The 26162-nt window shown below is 43.3% G+C and overlaps 1 protein-coding gene across 4 annotated transcripts in view; it reads right to left on the bottom strand.

Annotated features, from left to right (window-relative positions):
- Nucleotides 1–26162, bottom strand: part of cacna1ha (calcium channel, voltage-dependent, T type, alpha 1H subunit a) — an 806165-nt gene that overhangs the window by 348145 nt on the left and 431858 nt on the right. For all 4 annotated transcript variants that reach the window (XM_038819421.1, XM_038819419.1, XM_038819420.1 and 1 more), the window contains one exon: nt 17243–17402. In XM_038819421.1, the coding sequence (XP_038675349.1) occupies nt 17243–17402 (160 nt within the window). The remainder of the gene's footprint in view (nt 1–17242; nt 17403–26162) is intronic.

Here is a 26162-nt window from a genome sequence, read left to right as displayed (position 1 = left end):
CTGGCCTGTGAAATAGTGCCCCCTATAGCCGGCTCGCAAATCCCGCACCAACCCCCAACAGTGCCCCCAATCCCTGATAAAGTCCCGCCTGCCCGCGGATCAGCCCTCCCCCGACCTTGGCAGCACTGGACTGACTCCGCAGCCACCACGCTGAGTTCCCGACGGGTGAGACCATGAGAGACCCATGCCGTCGAGAACTCGGCCGGTTGGGCGCAGAGAATCTTGGCGTGGGCCTCGGGCAATGTCCTGAGGCTGCTTTGGAGGGGGCGGAGCATCGCAAAAGCGGTGCCGCCTCCGATTTGGTCATGAATGGGGAGTCTCTGTCGAACGCTGAACGTGATTTCGGCGTCGGCGAATCCCGACCACAATTTTCGACATTAAAAATATAAAAAGCTACCATTGATCTCTCGAGACCACCCAAAAACCTGTGTATTTATCTATATCTTTTCAACAATGTCATTTTACAGATTCACAAAGGGAGATAGAATCTAAACAATGCCCAATGAATTTTTAAATTTAGAAAGCACACTGAAAGGACAAAAAAAAGACAGATAAGGATTGTGTTTTGTACTTAGGCCATTTGGAAGAGCACAAGTATTCAAAATGTGCTCCAGCAGAGCAAAGGAGCAATGCGCTGAATGCAGCATGTATATTAAAGAGCCCATTCAACAACCAAGCTACTGAGGATTTCTCACTTGTCAAATTCAGGGCAAGATATTGTACTTGTTTTGCCATTGGAGAGAGGAGATTTAAATATGACTTTCAACTGTTTGAGCATCCTGATAACTTAGGAGCAATTGGAGGTTAGAGTTCTTTGACCATATTTGCAGTGGAACAAGGAAGAACTATAGTGCCCCTCAGGATCAGCAATTAGTGTTGAATTTCTACAGCTCATCACTGTTAACAGTATCAGGTACACTGCAGCCAGTTGGGGAATCTTAAATGACCTGTCCAACCAAAGTGCATTGGAACCCTAATGTGCTTCACCACACTGGGACCTTAAAATTTATTCTGTCAATATACAGGTAAAGAAAAACATAGTATGCCGCTTTTTACTAACAGAATACGCATTCAAATCAGGCACTGACACCACTTTCTGCCAGATGTCAGGATCCTGCGTGAAGTTACTTTAGGGAAGTCACGATAGAGGATTACTGTACTACAGAGGAATTCAACAGTTTGGTCAGATAGGTCACAAGGATAGTGGGCAAAATAAATGGAAAAAAGCATGTTGTTGCATTAGTGAGTGCTCTTTTGAGGTTGGTGTGAAGACACATAGATCAGCCGGAAGAAATGGAGCTTGATATCAGGCCTGGACTGTCCTACAGTTAACATGGAACTATTGGATATTGGCACAGATAAAAAAAGAAAAAGCGTCTCCCATTTTCAAAAGTACATATTTTTAGATTTGTGCTTCTGTTGGCAGATAAAACTCAAATCCATGCTTTTAGTAGTTAAAATAATAAGTCATGAAGTAAATGAACTCTGAAAGTACACTTTTGATGTAATGCGCATCCTCAAGGAAGTGTGATATTGTGTTGGACTCTTCCAAGTGACAAGTCAATGTAGCCAGGGTACCATGGGTATGGGGGGCTGAGTTCAAGCCCCACTGAAATAATAATAATAATCGCTTATTGTCACAAGTAGGCTTCAATGAAGTTACTGTGAAAAGTCCCTAGTCGCCACATTCCGGCGCCTGTTCGGGGAGGATGGTACGGGAATTGAACCCACGCCGCTGGCATTGTTCTGTATTACAAGCCAGCGATTTAGCCCGCTGTGCTAAACCGGCCCCTAATTCAGGGCCCCAAAGACAGGTGTGATCTTTAATACCTGAACGCAAAGGAGAGACAGCTGTTCCTAAAGCTTTCAGTCTCACAAGCCAGAAGTTAATGAGTGGCATGTGGGTCCCATTGCCAGCCGGCACTCATGCAACTCAAATGAAAATTTAAAAGGGTCAGCCGTGGGCACGGGATACATGTGAAATTTTGCAGAGGGGTCAGTTATTTATCTGTGGATCCTACAATCATGTGACAATGCAGTAGGTATAGGCGGGAGCCTCCTGGACAAATGGAGGTTCTGCATTACACCAGAGGTTTTCCATCCTCCATTCTTTCTGCGCTTTTGTTTCATTCTTTGTTGTAACCCTTTATCATCCCATCAAAATACTCCTCCATCACTTCCCGCCCCACCCAATCACATCCTCTGACCCTTCATCCAAACAGGCAGTCTCCTGCCTGCATCCCCTGTGCTACAGATATCCACAAAAACACCCACATACCTCAAATATGATCCAAATGGACAAACGCGACAGTAATGACACCTTTAAATTACGAGAAAACATGAGGCTTGAGTTTCTCCTACACGACTGACTTATATCTTGAAGGTAGGACTTAATTTGAAAATATTTTAAGATTGTGAGTATTCATGGGACACAAATGTATTGAAATAGGAACACGCTACCAGACTGCGTGAGACCTGACACACAGTTAAAATCCACTGACTTAATTTCTACATGTCAACTGCCTGGGGGGAAGCCAAGATTTTGGTTCCTGTCCAATTAACGCCCCATCCCCTCAATGTCCACCACATTTCCACTCTAACAGATCCATTAAATACCGTCCACAGACTCTCCAAGGTAGACTGGGAGCAAATGCTGCTATGCTGGGCAAAAGAAAATGGCTATTTTTGGGTTAATCAAGTGGAATGCTGGTGAAGATGGAACTGCTGTTTAAAGAAACAAAGTTTGTTGTGGAGGGTTGAAGAGCAAGGAATCACCAGAAGGCACTGTACAGTGGGATGTCCATTCGATTATGCTCAAAGGTTTGAGTGAAGTACTTTGTTTAAAAGGATACACTAGGTGGGGCGGCAGGGAGAAGAGTCTGTTGAATTCTCCCTGAGTAAATTGGGTCTATATTATTTAGAAGAATAAGAAGTGATCTCATTGAAACATGCAAGATTCTAAAGGGGCTTGATTAGATAGTCTAAGAGGCTGAAAAATTGTTTCTGCTGGACATGAAATCTAAAATCACGGCAGCATAGTCTCAGAATAAGGGGGTCAATCATTTAGGACTGAGATGAGGATAAGTTACTTCATTCAAAGTGTTAAGAATCTTTGGAATTCTCTACCCCAGAGGGTCTGTTGATTATCCATCATTGAATACATCTAAGGCAGTGATAGACTGATATTTGGTCTTTCAGGGAATCAAGGGATATTGGGAGGAAGTGGGGAAAGTGGAGCTGAAGCCTAAGATCAGCCATGATCGTATAGAATGGCAGAGGAGGCTCGATGAGCCATATGATCTACTCCTATTCCTATTTCCTGTGTTGGGTGGGGAAGGAACCCCCCCCCCCCCCCCCTTTCCCCTATTAAGGCCTTCAAATAGACACTTCATTACCACTTAAGGGTCTTTTCCCACCCAACCTCAAGTCTGGCAAGCATGGGTCAGCACAGAAAGATGAATGAATCTCCAACTCAGGTGGGAATTTTAGAGCGGCACGGCAGCACAGTGGGTAGCACTGTTGCTTCACAGCTCTGGGGTTCCAGGTTCGATTCCTGGCTTGGGTCACTGACTGTCTGCACGTTCTCCCCATGTTTGCAAGGGTTTCCTCCGGGTGCTCCGGTTTCCTCCCACAAGTCACAAAAGACGTGCTGATAGGAAATTTGAACATTCTGAATTCTCCCTCAGTGTACCCGAACAGGTACTGGAATGTGGTGACAAGGGACTTTTCACAGTAACTTCATTGCAGTGTTAATGTAAGCCTACTTGTGACAATAAAGATTATTAAAAGTATATGGGGGTTGAGGGGGGGGGGGGGGGGGGGCGTCTTCAGATTTGGAGTACCCCTCCAGCTCCTAGGAGCTCCTTCTCCCTTGGTGCACCCCACCCCCCTTCCCTGATATTGCTCTCTCCCCCCAGGGGTCCCATATCCTCTGTCATAGCCCACACGGGATTTGCAAAGAGGCTATGATTACACTCCCTGTGCGCCTCGCAGAATACGAGCCCCCCCTGTTAAAGGGGGCGAGGAACCCTAAATCATGTATAGTTATCTTCTGTATAAAGCTCTGACCCGTACATTTTCACCCACGTTGAACTGACTTTCTCGGTGAATGTTGTCGTGGCCCCTGCTTGGTGTCGTTCTACTCCGTCCGCCGAAATTTGGGAATAGTAGACTCAGCCTGGTTCGGAGTCGTCTACCCATGAGTAGGTCCGCTATTCCCGTTGTGGCGTGTGGGATTGTTCTATAGTTGAATAGGCAGCGCGACAGATTAGTCTCTACTGATGCTGCTGACTTTTTTCAACCCGACTTTTAGGGTCTGGACGGCTCTATCTGCCAACCCATTTGATGCCGGGTGGCATGGTGCCGTCCTTATGTGCCGAATGCCATTTGACTTCCATGAATTTTGTGAACTCTTGGCTGGTGAAAACCGATCCATTATCTGTAGCTAACACCTCCGGGATACCATGTATTGCAAACAAGGTGCAAAGTTTTTCGATAGTTGCTGTTGTGTTTCCGAGTTCATTTTGTAGACATCCAGACATTTGGAATGGGCGTCTACTATCACAAAAAACATTAAACCCATAAACGGGCCTGCAAACTCTACATGAAGTCGCGACCATGGTCTACCCGGTGTTATGAGCCAGGGTTTAGAGAATCCCAAAGTTCACCTGACCCACAACGTTTAATAGATTGTGGTGTGGGGAGTACATGGCCCACTCTACAGGTGTGGTACAGCAGAAATGGAAAAGTAATTTTTAAAGCAAAACAATGCTTATTCTATGAACTCAAGTTAACCTTTTCGAAACATATAATGAACACCTTAGCAACCATCAATTCAAATACAACCCCCAAAGAATACAACACAAAGTAATCCTTAATAAATTCCCAAACAACATCCAGAAGACAGAAGTAACACCTTTTATCAGAAGCACATCAGGTTTACATTCACTACTGAAAACATTTATAATTCTAAATTCACCAAAAGATCAAGAGATAGTCTTTTCATGGCAGAGAGATCAACAGTACACCTGCTCTGTCTGGCTTCAACTCCAACACTGAAAACAAAACTAAAACATAACCTGCAGCAAACAGCCTAAAACGAAAGTAAAAGCTGATCGACAGCCCAGCTCCACCCACACTCTGACATCACTGATAAACACTCATTTCTTAAAGGTACTCTCACATGACACATCCCCCAAGGAAAAAAAACCCATCAACTTCAAGAGGGTTTCATTTTTCACCTTTTCATCATCCTTTAAGAGATGCACACAATAAATATACTTTATAGTTTCAAAAAAACAACACCGGCAAACAGGTATAATAATAGTCTATTTTCTTTCATTCTTCTTCCTCCAACTGCAATCCTTCTCAATTTACAGTATCTTTGAACACGAAGGTCTCTGCACGATCCATCCATTTCTCTACGCCTCGGCATGTCCTTTAAAGTCAGATACTTTCATTCAATCTGATCACAGAGTTCCTTGTAATTCTCCAACACAGGAGCATTGATTATCACAGCCTTCAGGCTGTCAAATGGCTGTTGAAAGTCCGCTGTCCACTGAAATTTTTGACGTTTCTTCAGCAAGTCCATCAGTGGAGCAATCACGCTACAAAACATTTGCACAAATGTTCGATCAAATCCACTCATGCCAAGAAATCACATAATTTCCCTTCGTCTTGAGGGTATCGGAAACTCCTCAATAACTGTTGGTTTCACACCCCATGTGACCATTCGACGCTGTCCAATTGTGCGGCCAAAGAAAGTGACTTGGACTTTTACGAATTCACTTTTGGCTAGGTTTATCACCAAACCCGCCTCCTGAAGTCGATCGAATAACTCCATCAGATGTTTTAAATGTTCTTTCATGTCTGGCTGAAAATTACCAGATCGTCGATGTATACCGCACAATTGGGTAATCCTGAAACAACTTTATTAGTTAACAGTTGAAATGTGGCTGGGGCGTTTTTCATGCCAAATGGCATAACTTTGAATTGGTACATATCACCTGGAGTCACATAAGCTGAAATCTCCTTTGCCTTTTCGGACAAAGGTACCTGCCAGTAACCTTGAAGTAAATCCAATTTGGAAATAAAAGCTGATTGTCCCACTTTCTCAATGCAATCCTCCAAATGTGGGATCGGATAAGAGTCTGTTCTTGTAACTGCATTAACCGTTCTATAGTCCACACACAAACATTGGGTACAGTCTGGTTTAGGTACCATCGCTATGTGTGAGCTCCATTGGCTGCAACCCACTTGATTATGCCATTTTTAAGCATACTCTCAATCTCTTTGCTAACCTGTGCCAATTTTAAAGGGTTAAGTCTGTATGGATGTTGTTTTATTGGAACAGCATTTCCCACATCTACATCATTTATAGCCATTTTAGTACTTCCCAATTTATCTCTACAAACTTGCCCATGTGATATCAATAACTCTTTCAGGTCAGTTCGTTTTTCCTCTGGAAGGTAACTCAACAATTTATCCCAAGTTTTTTAAGAACATCCTCATTTTCCAATTTAATTTGAGGTATGTCAAATTCACAGTCATCTGGATTTGGTTCGTCACTTTGAGTTAGAATCATTAAAACCTCCTCCTTTTGCTGTCCTTCCCTTTCAAAGTACCTTTTAAGCATCTCCACTGGCAAAACTACAAACTTTGGATTCCTTGTCCGCTACCCTTTTCATCACATTTTGTGCAACTTTTAAATGCTATCGAACCAATTCACCTGCTCTATTTAATCATTCCCTATAATTTGACACATAATCCAATAATGTAATTTCCGATTTCTCACTCACCAATTTTTCCTTAATCAATTTAAGTGGTCCTCTTACCTCATGACCAAAAATTAGTTCAAAAGGACTGAATTTGGTTGACTCATTAGATGCATCCCTAATTGCAAACAGTACGAATGGAATTCCTTTATCCCAATCCTCTGGATAATTGTGACAATAAGCCCTCAACATTGTCTTTAATGTCTGATGTCACCTTTCTAACGCTCCCTGCGATTGATTTAAATTGCACGCAGTTGATTTAAATTGTTTTATTCCTAACCTATCCATAACTTCTTTGAATAACCTTGAGGTAAAATTTGATCCTTGATCCGATTGTATTTCTGTGGGTAGTCCATATCTAGTAAAGAAATTAAGTAACTCCTCCACAATCTTTTTAGCTGTAATATTACGTACTGGAATGGCCTCTGGAAACCTAGTAGACACATCCATTATCGTCAAAAGATATTGATTCCCACTTTTTGTTTTAGGAAGCGGTCCTATGCAATCAATTAGGACCCTTGTAAAAGATTCCTCAAATGCTGGAATGGGTATTAAGGGCACTGGCTTTATCACTGCTTGAGGTTTCCCTATCAGTTGACATGTGTGACATGATTGACAAAACTTAATTACATCTTGATATAGTCCAGGCCAATAAAAATGTTTCTGGATTTTAGCTTGAATTTTCCTTATTCCCAAATGGCTTCCCACTGGTACCTCATGTGCAATTTGCAACACCTCCTTTCTATACCCTACTGGCAATACTACTTGATGAACCTCTGCCCACTTTTCATCCGCCTGCATATGTAAAGGTCTCCATTTTCTCATCAAGACATCACTTTTCTGGTATACACTCAGATTCCTCTTCCGTGTATGCTTTCTGATACATCCGTTTTAGGATGTAACTCCACCAATTTTCCTGAACTAAAAATATCCACCTCATCCTCCACCTGTTCTTGTTCTTTTCCAACCATCTGGTCAAAAATCGTTTCTGATAATTGCACTTCACCTTCATCTTCACTCTTTGATTTCTCCTCTTGCCTTAACCTGTGACTTTGCAATTTTATTACTACACAATCTGGAAAAACCCCAGAATATTCATCCTCCAACATTCAGTTGTCTGATTTTCCACTAGCTTATCAACCACAGTAGGCATCACTCCCACCTGCGATCCAGCGATATCATTACCCAAGATAAACTGTATTCCTGGACAGGATACCTTATTACTCCTACTACCACTTCACCACTCTTTACGGGACTTTCCAACCTTACCTTATATAACGGAACACTACTCCTCTCATCCTGAATTCCACATATTCCCACCTTTCCTGGCAACATTCTTCCCAAACTACATAACTCCTCATCTCTTACTATTAAAGATTGACTAGCTCCCGTAGCTCTTAAAATTGTGACTTCTTTACCTGCTCCTCCTGATACACATGAATAAACTTTACACACAAGAAAATTCTTTAAAGAGATCTGGAACCTTTTTATCAATCACCTCTTGATCAGGCTGTACAATCTTTTGCAACTCCTTCGCTTCACTTGGGCTTTCCTTTACCACTTTTACAAACCCCCACTGTCTTATCCTGTTTTATCACATCAGCCTTCCCAGTGCTTTTCTTCAACCACCAACACTGTGACTTTACATGGCCTAGTTTATTGCAGTGAAAACATTTGAAATTTTTCATTTCTTTTCCACCCTCCTGGATTTCTTTTTTAATCTGAGGTACACTCTCCTTATTATCTCCCATCAGATCACCTTTACCTTTACCACTTCAGTATTTCTCATGTCCCCAGTTTCTATCCTTCACAGGCTGAAACTGATGTTGGAAACCAAGCTTTGATTTATGAACTAATTCATCAGCCATTTCTGCTGCTAACCTCGCAGTTTTAACCTTCTCTCTTCCACATAAGTTCTCACTACATCAGGAATTGAATTTTTAAACTCCTCCAAAAGTATAATTTCTCTGAGAGCTTCATACGTTCTGTCTATTTTCAAAGCCCTTATCCACCTATCAAAATTACTCTGTTTGATCCTTTCAAACTCCACCTATGTTTGACCAAATTCTTTCCTTAAATTTCTAAACCTTTGTCTGTAGGCTTCAGGCACTAGTTCATATGCAGCTAAGATGGATTTTCTCACCTCCTCATACTCCCAGATACCTCCTCCATTAGTGATGCAATCACTTCACTAGCCCGACCTATCAGCTTTGTTTGATTCAGTAATACCCACATGTCCTGTGGCCATTTCATTTGTTGTGTGGAGCAGCCGTATCAGTGAGAGGGGAAACAGTATTTAATAAAATCCCCACTGGACTCCAACCCTTTGGGGTTTTCTAAACCCTGGCCCATAACAAATTGGGGGCTCGTCCGGGATAAAAGTCTATATATTGGATTGGCTTAGTGAACTTAAAGACAGTGAGGGGTGAGCATATTGTGTGGCTGCTTTTCACCTGACCCACAACTTTTAATAGACTGTGATATGGGGAACACACGGCCCACTCTACAGGTGTGGTACAGCAGAAATGGAAAAGTAATCTTTAAAGCAAAACAATGCTCATTCTATGAACTCAAGTTAACCTTTTTGAAATATACAGTGAACATCTCAGCAATCATCAATTCAAATACAACCCCCAAAGAATACAACATTAAGTAACCCTTAATAACTCTTTCCTGGAGTCATAGTGTGCCAAGACGTTTTCCGAGGAGAGCTGTTGTTTTATCTTCTTGAAAGCCCTGTGTTGGCGGGCAGACCACTCTTAGGCTTGCCCCTTTATTAGTAATTGGTATAGGGGGTCCAGGATGGAAGCCCTGTTCAGTATGAACTTTCTGTAGTATATCACCAGTCCTAAAAAAGATTGTGGTCGGGGCTGGGGTATTTTTTTTTTTCAATTTAGAGTACCCAATTCATTTTTTTCCAATTAAGGGGCAATTTAGTGTGGCCAATCTACCCACTCTGCACATCTTTGAGAATGTGCACACCCCACACGGACCATGTGGAAGGGCCTGCACAGCTGCAGCTACTGAATGGAAAATGGTACTGATGCGGTACCATTGTGAGACGGTACGTAACCCTTTCCATGTTCCATCATGCGGCACAGGGGCACAGTGGCTGCTGCCCAAGTGCTGGAGGCGGGCGGTGAGACCACCACACCTATCCATAATCTGTTTTGCAATTTCTTCCTCCACATCTCTATTACTATTTGGGGGCCTATAGAAAACTCCCAACAACGTGACCGCTCCTTTCCTATTTCTAACTTCAGCCCACATTACCTCAGTAAGCAGATCCCCCTCGAACTGCCTTTCTGCAGCTGTTAAACTATCCTTGATTAACAATGCTACTCCACCATCCCTTTTACCACCTTCCCTATTCTTACTGAAACATCTATACCCCGGAACTTCCAACAACCATTCCTGTCCCTGTTCTAACCATGTCTCCGTAATGCCCACAACATCGTAGTCCCAAGTACCAATCCACGTTCCAAGTTCACTTACCTTATTCCGGATGCTTCTTGCATTGAAGTGGACACACTTCAACCCACCTTCCTGTCTGCCGGTACACTCCTGTGCCCTTGATACCCTCCTCAGTACCTCACTACTCTCAACATTGGCTTCTGGACCACAGCTCGTTTTCACATCCCCCTGACTAATTAGTTTAAACCCCCACCCCCGAAGAGCCGCAGAAAATTTCCCTCCCAGGATATTGGTGTCCCTCTGGTTCAGGTGCAAACCGTCCTGTCTGTACAGGTCCCACCTTCCCCAGAATGTGCTCCAATTATCCACGTAACTGAAACCCTCCTACACCCCCTGCAGCCACGTGTTTATCTGCACTCTCTCCCCGTTCCTCAACTCACTAGCACGTGGCACCGGCAACAAACCAGAGATGACAACATGATTTGTCCTGGCTCTCAGCTTCCACCCCAGCTCCCTAAATTCCTTGTTTAAATCGCCGTCCCTTCTCTTACCTATGTCGTTGGTACCAATGTGCACCACGTCTTGTGACTGTTCCCCTTTCCCCTTAAGGATTCTGAAAACATGGTCCGAGATGTCAGGGACCCTGGCACCCGGGAGGCAACATACCATCCGTGAGTCTCTTTCGTTACTACAGAACCATCTATCTGTCCCTCTAACTATCGAGTCCCCAATAACTATTGCTCTCCTGCTCTCCCTCCTTCCCTTCTGAGCCACAGGGACGGACTCAGTGCTGGAGATCCGTTCACTGTGGCTTACCCCTGGTGGTAGTCTCTTAACTCAGTTTCACTGGTGTGGGCTTCTACCTCCATCGGAGTACCCTGTAACTCATGCGCTCCGCTTGCCGCTTTTTCTGAGAACAAAGCCAGCTGCAATGCTTGCTTGCAATACAGCTCAGCCTCTGCTAGTAAATATTTTTGTATTGCCAAATTATTTCTTCCGCACACCAACCGGTTTTGGAGCATCTCATTTAGTGTCAGGCCAAATTCGCAAGTCTCTGCTAATCGCCTCAATCTTCTTAAAAAGTTAGTGACTGACTCCCCAGCGTCTCGGAATGCTGAGTAAAACCGGAACCTTCACAAGATCAGAGGTGGCTTAGGGTCATAGCACTCTTTTACTAAGTCTGTCAATTCCTGGAAAGTTTTGTGTCCGGTGCCTCCAGAAAAGTGAGACTGCGCATAATGGCAAAAGCTGCCGGCCCAAACGCGGTCAGCAGAATGACCCATTGCTTTTCATCCAGAACTATATAATTTGCTCTAAAGAAGTACTTCATCTGCTCTACATATTGGGCCCAGTCTTCCACTGCAGGGTCAAAAGAATCCAACTTGCCAAATAAAGGCATTTTGCCTGTCAGTGGCTTATCCTCAATATGTGGCAGCTGCTAATGAGCAGGTTCCTTCGGGACGTTCCTCGTTGCCACTAGTTCCTTCACCAGAATTCCTTTTATTTACAAAACCAACAGCCGAACAACCAGGTGCATTCAGCTTGCTGTTTACACTGGGAGTGCAGAGGATCTGACACTCCCTGTTGTATACAGAGAAAGGGGTTCTCGATTGGGCCACTAATCAGGGAACTCGTATTCTAATTGGCCAATCTCAAAGGCCTGGCCTAAATCATTGCAGGGATAATGAAGCTCCTGAAGGAATTCAGAGCCTTCTCAGGCTACAAGCTTAATCGGAGTAACAGCAAAATCTTTCCTGTGAACCCACAGGGTTGAGGCCAGAATTGAGCCCTGGTCCGTGGCGCTGTGAAGCAGCAGTGCCAACCACTGTGCCGCCCACAGATCTAGTGATAGGGGACTCAATCGTAAGGGGAATAGACAGGCGGTTCTGTGGACACAATCGAGACTCCAGGATGGTATGTTGCCTCCCTGGTGCAAGGTTCAAGGATGTCTCGGAGCGGCTGCAGGACATTCTGGGGGGGGGGGGGGGGGGGGGGGCGGGGGGGGGGAACAGCCAGCTGTCGTGGTGCACATAGGCACCAACGATATAGGTAAAAAACGGGATGAGGTCCTACAAGCTGAATTCAGGGAGTTAGGAGTTAAACTAAAAAGTAGGACCTCAAAGGTAGTAATCTCAGAATTGCTACCAGTGCCACGTGCTAGTCAAAGTAGGAATGTCAGGATAGATAGGATGAATGCGTGGCTCGAGAGATGGTGCAAGAGGGAGGGATTTAAATTCCTGGGGAATTGGGACCGGTTCTGGGGGAGGTGGGACCAGTACAAACCGGATGGTCTGCACCTGGGCAGGACTGGAACCGATGTCCTGGGGGGGTGTTTGCTAGAACTGTTGGGGAAGGTTTAAACTAATGTGGCAGGGGGATGGGAACCGATGCAGGAAGTTGGAAGGTAGTAAAACAGGGACAGAAGCAAAAGGAAGTAAGGGGGAAAGTGGAAGGCAGAGAAGCCACAGTCAAAAATCAAAAAGGGTGACAGTACAAGGTACAGTGACTGAGGGGAGCTCAGTGAATAGGCCCAGTAATACTAAAAGGAAGAAAACTGGAAGTAAAAACATTAATGGTGAGCAACGCGGCAGGTTGTTACATGAAGATATGGGTTCAACAACAAGGAAAACTAGGAGGAAAGTTAAGAGGAAATATAACTTAGGTGAGGTTACTGATCGAAATGTTAAGATTCAAAACAGAGGTAAAAAAACCAACATAAGTGTACTTTACCTGAATACTCGTAGTATTCGGAATAAAGTAAATGAGTTGATGGTGCAAATCATTGTGAATGACTATGATTTAGTGGCCATTACTGAAACATGGTTAAAGGATGGTCACGACTGGGAGTTAAATATCTGAGGGTATCAAACTATTCGGTAGGACAGAGTGGATGGTAAGGGAGGTGGTGTAGCTCTGTTATTTAAGGATGACATCCGGGCAGTAGTAAGGGATGACATCGGTGCTATGGAGGATAAGGTTGAATCCATTTGGGTGGAATTCAGGAATAGTAAGGCGAAAAAGTCACTGATAGGAGTAGTCTATAGGCCACCAAATAGTAACATTATGGTGGGGCAGGCAATAAACAAAGAAATAACTGATTCATGTAGAAATGGTACAGCAGTTATAATGGGGGATTTTAATCTACATGTAAATTGGTTTAACCAGGTCAGTCAAGGCAGCCTTGAGGAGGAGTTTATAGAATGTATCCACGATAGTTTCCTAGAGCAGTGTGTAATGGAACCTACGAGGGAACAAGCGGTCCTAGATCTTGTCCTGTGTAACGAGACAGGATTGATTCATGATGTCATAGTTAGGGATCCTCTCAGAAGGAGCGATCACAATATGGTGGAATTTAAAATACAGATGGAGGGTGAGAAGGTAAAATCAAATACTAGTGTTTTGTACTTAAACAAAGGAGGTTAGAATGGGATGAGAGAAGAACTAGCTAAGGTAGACTGGGAGAAAAGACTTTATGGTGGAACAGTTGAGGAACAGTGGAGAACCTTCCAAGCAATTTTTCACAGTGCTCAGCAAAGGTTTATACCAATTAAAAGGAAGGACGGTAGAAACAGGGAAAATCGACTGTGGATATCGAAGGAAATAAGGAGAGTATCAAATTGAAGGAAAAAGCATACAAAGTGGCAAAGATTGGGGGGAGACGAGAGGACTGGGAAATCTTTAAGGGGCAACAGAAAGGTACTAAAAAAGTTATAAAGAAGAGTAAGATAGATTATGAGAGTAAACTTGCTCAGAATATAAAAACAGATAGTAAAAGTTTCTACAAATATATAAACAAAAAAGAGTGGCTAAGGTAAATATTGGTCCTTTAGAGGATGAGAAGGGAGTTTAAATAATGGGAGATGAGGAAATGGCTGAGGAACTGAACACGTTTTTTGGGTCGGTCTTCACAGTGGAAGACACAAATAACTTGCCTGATAGAATTGAGGCTGTGACAGGTGAGGACCTTGAGAGGATTGTTATCACTAAGGAGGTAATGACAGTGTAATGACAGTTGCACCAGCATTACCACAGCAAACTCCAGGCTATTAATTAGTGGCTTGCACCCTCTTGTAATAACCCTGATTAACACAAGTGAAACACATTAGATCTTGTCACCTCACCTGCAGTGGGCATTTTATGGTGGTTATACACAAGTTCTTGCTGCAGATTCTTCCAAAGCTCACAGCAATACACAGTGATATCATCTCAAGGACGTAAATAATTCAGGTTTTTCCACACTGTTGTGATGGAATTAGTGGGAAAAGCTTCTATATTTTTGTGACAAGGCCTAATTGAAAATGGAAACTGACCCTCCCAGTTGCCAAGGAAACTGAGACTGACAATTAAATTGGAAACCACAACTTATGGTTGAAACTATATAAAAGGAAACAGAGCCGCAAGAGTTCAATAGAGATTGATGGTTGGATTTGTTTATTGTCACATGTACCGAGGTACAGTGAATAATATTGTTCTGTGTACAGCTCAGACAGATCATTCCGCACATGAAAATAAAATACATAGGAAAAACATAAAATACACAACGTAAATACATAGACACAGGTATCGGGTGAAGCATACAGGAGTGAGTCCACTGATGCAGTACAGGCAGGCTGAAGAAGCAAGAGGCTAGATCTAAAAGTTCAGAATAAGCAAAGATATAGTTGCTGCAGCTGTTTATGTTATCTGAAGATAGTATTTGTGGATCTACACCATCCAGACCAGGTTGAGGAGTTCTGCAGGTGTGTGCCATTTTTAGCAAAACAACATGTCCGTGGAACTTAGGTGGGTTGTGTGCTGTTCCTGGTTGGGAATTAGGCTAATCCTAGAAGGAGAGAAGCTGAAATTCTTTCTTAGGAAGACAGAGTTTTGAAGGTGTAGCCACCGAAGTTGGCCATTCCCTCAATACAAAATGGAGGAACGCAAAATCTTGCAGGTTAAAATGGACAAAGTTTGCAGCACAAGCAGGCTGCACCAAGCCAATGTGTATTCTGTCTGCTAAGAGGGCAGACAGCACCGAAACGAACATTCCGCATACTAATGAGGCAATCTCCAGGATAGTTAACATAGTAATGGAATGATCCCGGGGACAATGGACACAAATAGGGAAGTGATTGCAACAGTGTATGAGAAACCAGACACCCCGGCACCAGCGGGGTTCGAAGACAAAGCACTTGAAGGCTCGCCCAGTAACCGAGGGACAGCCTCAGTATTGGGGGGATTCAAACAAATCGATCGGGAAGAGACCCAATCGATTCCCAGCAGGTAGAGGGACCGCCCAAAAGGGCGCGAAGCCCTAGGACCTATAAAAGACAGGTCTCAAACTTAGTTTGTTCTTCTTGACCAGCCCTCCTCTCTTGACCAGCCCTCTCGACCAGCCTTTTACCGAAGAAGACCTTGACCGAGAGAGAGGAGAGGTTTAGGACAGCAGCCGCAGGCAAGTAAGTGTCTCACAACGATCGCTACCAGAGATAGACACTCCTGACCCCTTTTTAACCCGTACCAATCTGAAGTCTGCGGACCAGTGCAGAGCAAGAGGCCTTGTCCCCTGATCCGGCAGTTCCCTTTAAGATAAGTATTGGTTTATTTAGTGGTAGGAATAGTTTAGTAATCTTAGCGTGTGCATGAGTAGATTATAATTGTATTATAATAAACTCATTTGTTTGAACTTACTAATTGGTGTATGGTTTTATTGCTTTGAACTTGACCTTGAAACTTGTGGCGGTATCTTAACGATACCTGGCGACTCCAGAGCTAAGTAACGAAACAGAGCCAAATTGAGTGTTAAGCACACTCACCCAGAACGAGCAACAAAGGACTTTGTGACTGAGAATGATGACACATGGGCTGAATGGAGCACCAAGCTTATCCGTAAGTTCTGTCTTAGCTCCAACTGCCATTCAATATGGAATTTACAGTTTATAATCAAGCACAATTTGTCTGTAAATTCATGTTAAATTGTGCTGATTCTGGGTTTTAGAGTATAGGGATTTACTTAATATCGAATATATTGTTTGCATTGTCTGACTCTTGTATACTAAAATATCTTGTGTTTTAAACTGAAATCTTGTGGCTCTAGTCTTTCAGTAGATAACTGGGATTTCAGATTTTAAATAACACTAGTCTTGAGATCATAAAAATGTTTACATTAATGTTGTTGTCAATTGTTTGATTTGTTTGACTCTTGTATAGTAAAATATCTTCGAATTCAAACTGAAATCTTATGGCTCTATTTCAGTAGATAACTGGGATTTGGGATTTTTTTAAAAAACTGGTCCTGAGATCATAAAAATGTTTACATTAATGTTGTCAAGGTCTAGTCCATTATCAGTTTATACAGAGAGCAAAACATACACGCAAAAGAAATATAATGGGCTGAATTCTCTGGACCTCAGCCATGTGTTTCCTGGCAGCGGGAGGTTGTGCGCCGTTCGCTGGTGTCAGGATTCTCTATTCCTGCTGCTGTCAATGGGAATACTCATTGAAGCCACCTGGGAAACCCGCGCAGGGTGCGCTGCCTGCAGGACTAGAGAATCCCACCGCCAGCGAATGACCGGAGAATTCCAGCCCATATTTACGATGCACAAATTGTCCATCCATAAAGTGTAGCTTACTACTGTTCTTGTCATTATTATCCTTACATATACTTTAACTGTTTTTCAATCAATATTAAGAAAATACTGACTAAAACTGATGAGGCTTCTCTAAGGAAAGATCATTAATTATTTGAGGCACGATTAAAGCATATAGATTTCAGGACAGTGTAGTAAGGAATTATTTTATCGAGTACTATATTCAACCAGACTGTGGGCAAGATTTACCGGCCCCGCTGTTGTCAACGGGATTCCCTGGTGACTGCACTCGTTGCCAGGAAATCCGCGCGCCAGCATATGACCAGAACCACGAAACCCGTGCATCGGCATGCGATCGGAATATCCCGCCGGCATGAACAGCCAGTAAATCACGCCCAAAATTAGAAATCCAAATCTTTCCGAATACACACTATAATCGCAGAAAAACCATCATGTAGCTTAAACGATTTTAGAGGGTACACTTACATTGCAAAGCTGTCTTCAAAAAAACACCTGTTCCTTAACAGCCCAGCCCACAGCTGCACTCCAACAATTCCAAATATAAAGAAGACAAAAAAACAAAGAAGGAGGACATTGCCTAACATAGGCAGAGTATCTAGTAGTAGAGTCACTAGTATTCTCATACCTGAAAAATATAGAAATGCAAATACACAATTAGTGAGTAGTTTAACTTTCCATTCAATTACAAATTACTTGATGACAAACTCAAAGAAAGTTTCTTGCTCCTTGTGTTTTAGTAGAAAATGTTTAATTAAACTTTTTTCTGTTAAAAGTACCAAAATGTAAATGTAAAGATACCTATTTCTATAATGTTCAATCTCCTACACTTTAAAGGGACAATGACATCTCACACAAAAATTTGGCAATGACAATCAATTCAAAAGCGACCATGAAATTACAGTTGGCAATGTTGTCATATGAACATTTATATCCGACTCGTATTTCAGCAACATTATTTTAGTTCAAAGAAGCTAATATTCCGACTAAAATGAAAGAGAAAAGAATATTACGTGTGGTCATTAAGTGATAGCGTAGGTGCAGAAATCTTTTAGCCTCCAATTGTGTCACCTCACAAAAGTTTACATTCTCAGAATAAAAGTTCAGAAAAGACTTTAGCATCTCCTGCAGACATGGGAATATTTCAGTACAAATTGTTCCAAGAATGCAGCCTACTTGAAAAATATCCTTTATGACAACAATAACCTCATAACTCATTAACACTGTTTCATTAAAACCAATGTCGACCACCTTTGTCTCTGTAACAATTGGTTTTCAAGGTTGCTATGCTCCATCAAACTCACTTCCTTTGCTCATTTAATAAATCTACTTAATACCAATCAGACTGATGCACTTTCCCGCACCGTCCATGTGAATCCTATTTCCCACGACAATAGAGAAAATCTGAGACTGGCACTAATGTGTGGCTTGCACACTGCCGTTCTATTCATTAGCTACACAAATATGAATTCAAATTGTTTGAACATCTTATTTTCTTAGTTTGTTACAGCCACTTATAACCACTAACCAAACAAGACCTTTTGAGTTTCCAGGCTTTGATGGTTAGTGGGTCCTAGTTAAGGCAAATAAGGATTTATAGGCCATGTATAGGATTCCCTGAAAAAGGGTGGCAATTTCAGGCTTAAGTGATCAAATCATCCTTTAAGTTCCAGGTAATGTGAATTGTTCAATACTTATGATACGATTTGTGAGAATTAAATCTAAACCATTGAGTAATAAATTAATTAGCCAGATTGACTTGCAAATTAAAAGGTAATGAATTAAGATCAGGTAATTCTGTTTTCACATTGTGATATGCAAATGGAACCAACATACTAAATATTCAGCAAATTTGATTTATTCAAAAGCCAATTATTTAGTCAGTAGGAATTAATTGCAAAACCGTGGTTCTATTTGAACCCTGATTTTATTTTGGTGTCAAGAAATGAGTGACATAGAGCTTAAGGAATACCATGCCAGTTTCAATACGAGTATAGGAATAGACAAAAACAAAAGGACTTTACATAGCCCTGTCAACTATGCAGCAATGAGAAATCACAAAAGCACAAACTTACAATTCTACTGCAGTAAAATCTATAGTCTGCAGAGGCAAAGTTTATCCTGCCACGGTCAATTTGACAAGGTGAGCACGATAAAATGCTTTGTTTCAAATCTTATTACTGGTATAATCCACCTTGTACTGAACTTTGTATTTGACACATTGAAACTGTGAATATAAAAAACTGCATGAAGAGACATTTTTCCCCCCAATGCAAAACAATGACAATATTCAAATTTCACAACTCACCCACCCATATTAATGGGTTGCTACATATTAACAATTTTAATGGTAGGTAATGCAAACCACAAGCTGGGGCATTTTTAAGTATTTGGATCAGAGTATCCCAGTTTTTACTTTAAGAAGGTAGACAACTGTCAAGAGCTAAACAGTATAACTTCCTCTAATCAACTGAATAAAAACAGTACTCCCCTCCAAAACGTTTATTGAATCAAATTAAATTCAAATTACATTTAACCATTTGATTGCGTCTGTGCGGAGAGCATCAGCCTTAAGTACCAGTAGGGCAGCACTGTGGTTAACACTGTTGTTTCACAGCTCCAGGGTCCTAGGTTCAATTCCCGGCTGGGTCACTGACTGTGCAGAGTCTGCACTTTCTCCCCGTATCTGCGTTAAGTTTCCTCCGGGTGTTCCGGTTTCCGCCCACAGTTCAAAGATGTGCGGGTTGGGTGGATTGACCATGTTAAATTGCCCTTAGCATCCAAAACAAAGGTTAGGTGGGGTTACTGGGATAGGGTGCAAGTGTGGGCTTAAGTAGGGTGCTCTTTCCAAGGGCCGGTGTAGACTCGATGGGCTGAATGGCCTCTTTCTGCATGGTAAATTCTATGATTTTATAAGTACCAGCACATCAAATCTTTTAAAAATAAAGTTAGAGTGTCCAATTCATTTTTTCCAATTAAGGGGCAATTTAGCGTGGCCAATCCACCAATATTCAAATTTCACAACTCACCCACCCATATTAATGGGTTGCTACATATTAACAATTTTAATGGTAGGTAATGCAAACCACAAGCTGGGGCACATCTTTGGGTTGTGGGGGCGAAACCCACGCAAACATGGGGAGAATGTCCAAACTCCACACAGACAGCACGGTAGCACAAGTGAATGGCACTATGGCTTCACAGCACCAGGGTCCCAGGTTCGATTCACTGCTGGGTCACTGTCTGTGTGGAGTCTGCACGTTCTCCTCGTGTCTGTGTGCGTTTCCTCTGGGTGCTCCCGTTTCCTCCCACAGTCCAAAGACGTTCAGGTTAGGTGGATTGGCCATGCTAAATTGCCCTTAGTGACCAAGAAGGTTAGGGGGGGTTATTGGGTTACAGGGATAGGGTGGAAGTGAGGGCGTAAGTGGGTCGGTGCAGACTCGATGGGCCGAATGGCCTCCTTCTGCACTGCATGTTCTATGACAGAGACCCATATCACAAAAGCTGTTCATGGTTCTGAGAAAAATGATTTTGGACAACCTTAATCTATTCCCTAATGGGATACAGTCAGAAAGAAGCAGTGAACCATTGCATTTGGAATCAGAAGCACCAACTACTTCTTACTCAAATGTTTAGTCTGTTGTATCAGACTGCTTTATCAAATAAATATTTCTGCAACTATTTCATTGGATCTCAGCAGGTCTTGAGTTATTTCTGCTTTATTCCTCCACATTAAAGCACACACTAAAGTGTTTTTACATTTACTGCTGGTGGAAAACGGCTGTTTGCAAATTTGCCTGCTTTACACTCTACCCAAAATGTGTTTCCATTTTCTACTTGGAGGATGAAGTGAATACATTAAACAAGTAATTCCAATATCTGTGGTGGGAAAATTATCCACGGCGTTATATGGAACGTCATCAATACTTAACTGAAAAGCAGAGACCATCAATAGTAGTCAGCATGGATTTAGGAATAATCGGTTAGATTTCTGACAACCTGACTTCCGGTGGCAGCCATGAGGTGAACGGTCATATATAAGGGGCTCCTGCTTGGGGTTCGGTTTTTGGCCCGTTCTGCCCGTTTAATAGGTGCTGTTCAGGTGAAAAAGTGGTGTAGTTGGAAAGTTTGGATTCCTCCCCTGGCGTGGGATGCTTGAAAGTTATAACATCAGGAAAAAGCAGAGTAAGGAGTCCTTGTCTGACTTAGAAGGCCCCTGTGTTGCAAGAGGGTAGAAAATGGTGGAGGCCTCTGTGTCGTCGCTGGCCCTCACTGGACTACTAAGAGACTGGTGGAACAGAGGCAGACGGTCATGGACGAACTGGCAACGGTGATTGAGCCCATTCATGCAGTTCTGGACAGGGTGGAACAATGGTTGGAGGTACAGTGCTTGATGAGTAGGAAGGTGGAGGAGACAGTCACGGATCATTGTGATCAGATTGCAACCTTGGAAACAGAGGTGACGATGTTGGCGGACAGACAGGAGACATTGAAGTCCAAGGTCGACAACATGGAGAATCGCTCCAGATGTAAAAGTTTGAGAATCGTTGGGCTGCCGGAGGGCGTAGAAGGTGTGAATGCCACAGGCAACCAAAGTCTGACTTCACCGGTATTTGGATAAAGAAAAAATCCTGAGGTGGGCGAGGGGCACTCAAGAATGGAGATAGGACGCTATCGCATCCGAATTTATCAGAATGCTAGGGCAGAACTGGCAAAATGGTGCATGGGTTCAATAAGGCCAAGGTGACTCTTTATAAGAGCAAAGTGCGGTTTGGAGTGGTGTATCTGGCTCGCCTGGTGGTCTTGGTGAATGTACATGCCCCCAACTAGGATGATACGGACTTTATCAAGAGAGTGTTGGCGGTCATCCCTGACCTTGACAGTTAATTATCGGGTGGGGAGTTTAATTGTGTGGGATGCCCCAAGTCCTTTATGATATCGGAGGTGGTGAAGGAACTGCTAGTGTTTCTAGAACAGATAGGGTAAGGGGTGGACCTGTGGAGATTCAGATACCCAAGGGTATGTGCAACGGGTCTACTCTGACATAGATGTATTTGTAGTGGGTAAATCGTTACGCCCTGGGGTTGTGGGGAAGGCGTATTCGCTGATTATAATATCTGACCACACCCCATATTATGTGGATATGTGTTTGGAGATGGATTGCACTCAGCAATCCCCATGGAGTTGGATAGGGCATTGCTCACAGCCAAGGGGGTTTGTGAGAGGATAGGTACCAATAGGGGAAGCTATGTGCAGTTCAATAAGAATGAGGTATCACCTTCCATGTTCTGGTAAGCACTAAAGAAGGTCATCGGGGGGCGGGGGGCGGGGGGAGAGTTCATCTAGATTTAAAGATCATCGAGATAGGTCTGGTAGGGCGGAGAGGCTGAAATTAGTGGATTCCATCCTTGGGGTGGACTGAAAAATACTCTACTGATGCCCAACAGCACAGCTGTTAGCAGAGAGGAAGAAGTTGCAGATGTAGTTTGAGTTTGTATCGATGCGGAAGTTGGTGAGCCAGCTTTGTCGTGCGAGAGGGATATTTTATGAATATAGGGAGAAGGCCAGCCAGTTGATGCAGCAGGCAGCCTCTCGGGAGATAGCTCAGGTTAAGTTTTCGAGAGGAGAGTTGGTTTCTGCTCCAGAGTGGTCAATAGGGTATTTGAGACCTTTTACCGGCGGTTATATGCATCTGAACCTCTGGAGAAAGACTCGTCTATGGTACAGTTTCTGGATGGGTTGGTCTTCCCGGTGGTGGAAATGGAAAGAGGGCAGGAACTGGAGGTGCCGCTTGGGCTGAACAAAATTATGCAGTCTAAGGAGCATTGTTGGGTTCCAGTCAATGATGATTTCCTGACACTTGGCAGCCTGAGCCTGGATATTGTCCCGGTTTTGCTGCATTTGGACATGGATTACTTCAGGGTCTGAGGAGTCAGGAATGGAGCTGAACATTGTGCAATCATCACCGAACATCCCCACCTCTGACCTTATGACAGATGAAAAGTCATTAATGAAGCAGCTGAAGGTGGTTGATGAAGCAGCTGAAGGTGGTTGGGTCTAAGAGGAACTCATTATCATTATTATCCACCAAAAATGTACAAAGATAGATCATAATGTTTACGTATGACCAATCAGGTTAGGAAATTCATCACATACCACTATTAATGAACATCTAAGAGATCTGTTGAGAAAGGGTCTAGGGAGTCAACCAGAAGAACTCTTTTGACAAGATTAAAGAATTGCTTGTCTCCAATGTTATGACAAAGCAGATGGTAAGCGTCAGGCTGCCCAAATCTCAAAGTGAAACTTGCAACAAGCTGCCACAACTATTTGCAATTTGTATGTTGTGAAATATCTGAAGTCAAGATAAGTAAATTCCAGACTACTTGTAATGATTTTAAATATTACATTTAAACATTGATTAATTAAAAAAAATAACAGTTGAAGACACAATAACACCATCACACACTTAACTGTACTTTGAAACATTGCCTAAAATATATTAGATTCAATAAACTCAGAGCTAAAAAAACCCCTTTTGATGACAACATTCCTTATAGACTTCCTAATCCAGAAGAGTTCCAGTACTAGCACACAATGCCCTGCTGCTCTTATGCTGACTCTCCTCCTTAAGGATGGTAACAATTGGTGTTCAGCAGACACTGTCCTGGTCACGATCTGGGAGCCACACACAACAGCCTTCAGTGTCACTTTAAATATGTTTTTTTTCTCTCTTTGATCTTCCACTATATTGTTTTTTAAATCCTTCAGAAGTTCCTCTACCCAAAATTGATCAACTTCTTAAAAATTTATTTATGGTTCATATATTTATAAAGTAAACCTGCTATTTTGCTTCTTCGTTTACCATCTTCCAATTATTTTAGTTTCCTTTGAAATCCAACAACTTTAAAATTATGTATTTTTCTGCCCAATGTAATTTCCTAGTCAGATTGCTTTCCTTGCCCCCTGTTCATTACTATTTCAACCACCTCCCTTCATACCTCATTTATTGACGTTTTGGCCTTTGCAGTCTGTCTCTTGTTGAATTAAACACGTCACTCCCATAGTTACACACATAAGCTTGTCGTCCAGTATATGACAATGATATTGCAAAAATATTAAGAACTCTCATTTTCCTCACACTAATAAAGTGCTGGCACATTGTGACCCCAAACTGCCAACAACAGTTGTTGCTGATGTAGCATCAATGGGGTTTGGAGCTGCTGATCCAAGAGGATGGCAGGAAAATCTAATTTACTGGGCTTCAAGATCGTCATGAAACTGATGAAACTGAACAATGCTAAGCAACAATTGAAAAGGAGGCATCAGCAGTGACATGGGCCTGTAAAAACATTCCCACTTACTTAATGGGCTTGCAATTCAAGATGGAGGCAGGCCATAAAGTCTTGGTCACTCTTCTGAGCTCCAACAAAATTGCTAAGATGTCACTACGGATGCAGGGCGGAATTCTCCCCTACCCGGCGGGGCGGGCCGTACCGGCACTGAGGAGTGACGTGAACCACTCCGGCGTCAGGTTGCCTGGAAGGTGCAGAATCCTCCGCACCTTCAGGGGCTAGGCCGGCGGTGGTGGGGTTGGCGCTGCGCCAGCCAGCGCCGAAGGGCTTGGTGCCACGGCAACCGGCGCCGAAGGGCTTCCGCCGGCCGCCGAGAATTGCCACATGCGTGGGAGCGCCAGCGTGTGCTAGCATCATCCCAGTGCATGCGCAGGGTAGTCCTTCTCCGCGCCGGCCATGGCAGACTGTTACACCGGCCGGCGCGGAGGGAAAGAGTGCCCCCACGGCACAGGCCCGTCCGCGGATCGGTGGGCCCCGATTGCGGGCCAGGCCACCGTGGAAGAATTCGGAGAATCCGGCAGCCGGCATCGGGGTGGCGGGACAGGATTAACTCCGCCCCCCCCGCAATTCTCCGGCCCGGCGGGGAGTCGGAGAATCCCACCCACAGTGTTTCTAGTTAAGATTCACGCGCTATGACTATACCACGGAATACGTGCCAGGAAAAAATCAGATCACAGTCCACACTTATCTTCAGCATTTCAGTCCAGGCCCTGCCAAAGGCTTGGAATAGATTTGCTTGACTTTGGTCGGATAGTCTACCTGCTCGTCATCAACTATTATTCTCTCTGGTTGGAAATCAGTAGACACCATACGACAACCACAGAAGCTGTGGTAAAAACTTTCAGGTGAATGGTGAAGCAGAATGAGGGGTAAAAACCATCAAGATATTGTTCAAAAATAACACGGACCTAATGTTACCCTTGCTCAATTACAAGGAGTCGCCATTGTGGAAAGGCTTTACTCCATCCAGATTGCTCAATGGCAGAAATCTGAAAGCATAGCTTTCATCACTCCAGGACCAAACATCACTTTACAAAGGCCTGACCGGGTACGGTGTCGTTGGCAACCACAAAAAGAGAGGCAGTCCAACTGGTATAACCACTGACATAGGGCACAGACACTGCCTGTAATAGAAGGAGGGAAAGTACTTGATCAGAGACCACAGGCCCAGGATATGGTCATACACCAAGCCCAGCAGCTCCAGTCACACCTTGTCAAAACACCACTCGGCATTTTACAGAGGAACAGAAGGAACTGCTACCCCATAGACTACAAGGAGTCAATCCTTTTCGTATAATCACTACAAATTTAACAACCCAGTCCCTATTGCAAACACTCCCAGAAATGATGCTCCAGTCCAGGAACCAGCTGTACTCCAGCAATACCAACCAAGAATACTCGAGATGAGTTCAAAGAGAGTTGTCAAAGCACCTGACAGGCTCAACATGTGACATTATAACTTTAGAGGGAAATAATTGGAACGGAAACAGATTTGTAAATAGCATAATGAAAGAATTTAGCAATTCTGAGATTATGCGAGGGGGAGAAATAGAGGTATGAGTTAATGGTTATGTGAATGACACGATGTGGTAATAATCACGTGCCAGCAGCGGAGAATCCAGCGTCGGGCAGAAAACGGGATCAGCGTAGGTTCTGATGCTCCAGTCCTCCACTGGCACTGGGACAAAGGTTCGCACCCCACACCCGTGGGAGGATACAAATGGGTCATTCAAACCCATTTGCATCCTATTAATGGGACGGGCACCATATTTTTCTAGGTCCTCATGGTTCTTCAGTCCACTGGGCCGGGAATCACATGGACAGGAATTGGTGCAGGTCTTGACAAGTGTGTACGTGATGCGGTGGATGTCGCGGTGAGCCAGGGTAACTACTTAGAAGTAGTCAGCTTCATAACTAACAAAAAGCACTTAACTCTCTTTGCTGTGGTCCAGGAGCTGTCAATCAAAGCACAATATTTATAAACTCTGTGGTTAGTTTCACAGTTGACAACTTCAAAGTCACTCAAGCATGAA

The sequence above is a fragment of the Scyliorhinus canicula genome, chromosome 15 (assembly GCF_902713615.1).
Source record: "Scyliorhinus canicula chromosome 15, sScyCan1.1, whole genome shotgun sequence".
NCBI lineage: Eukaryota > Metazoa > Chordata > Chondrichthyes > Carcharhiniformes > Scyliorhinidae > Scyliorhinus > Scyliorhinus canicula.
The sequence above is the reverse complement of the archived record's forward strand: the minus strand, read 5'-3'. Positions and strand labels throughout refer to the sequence as shown.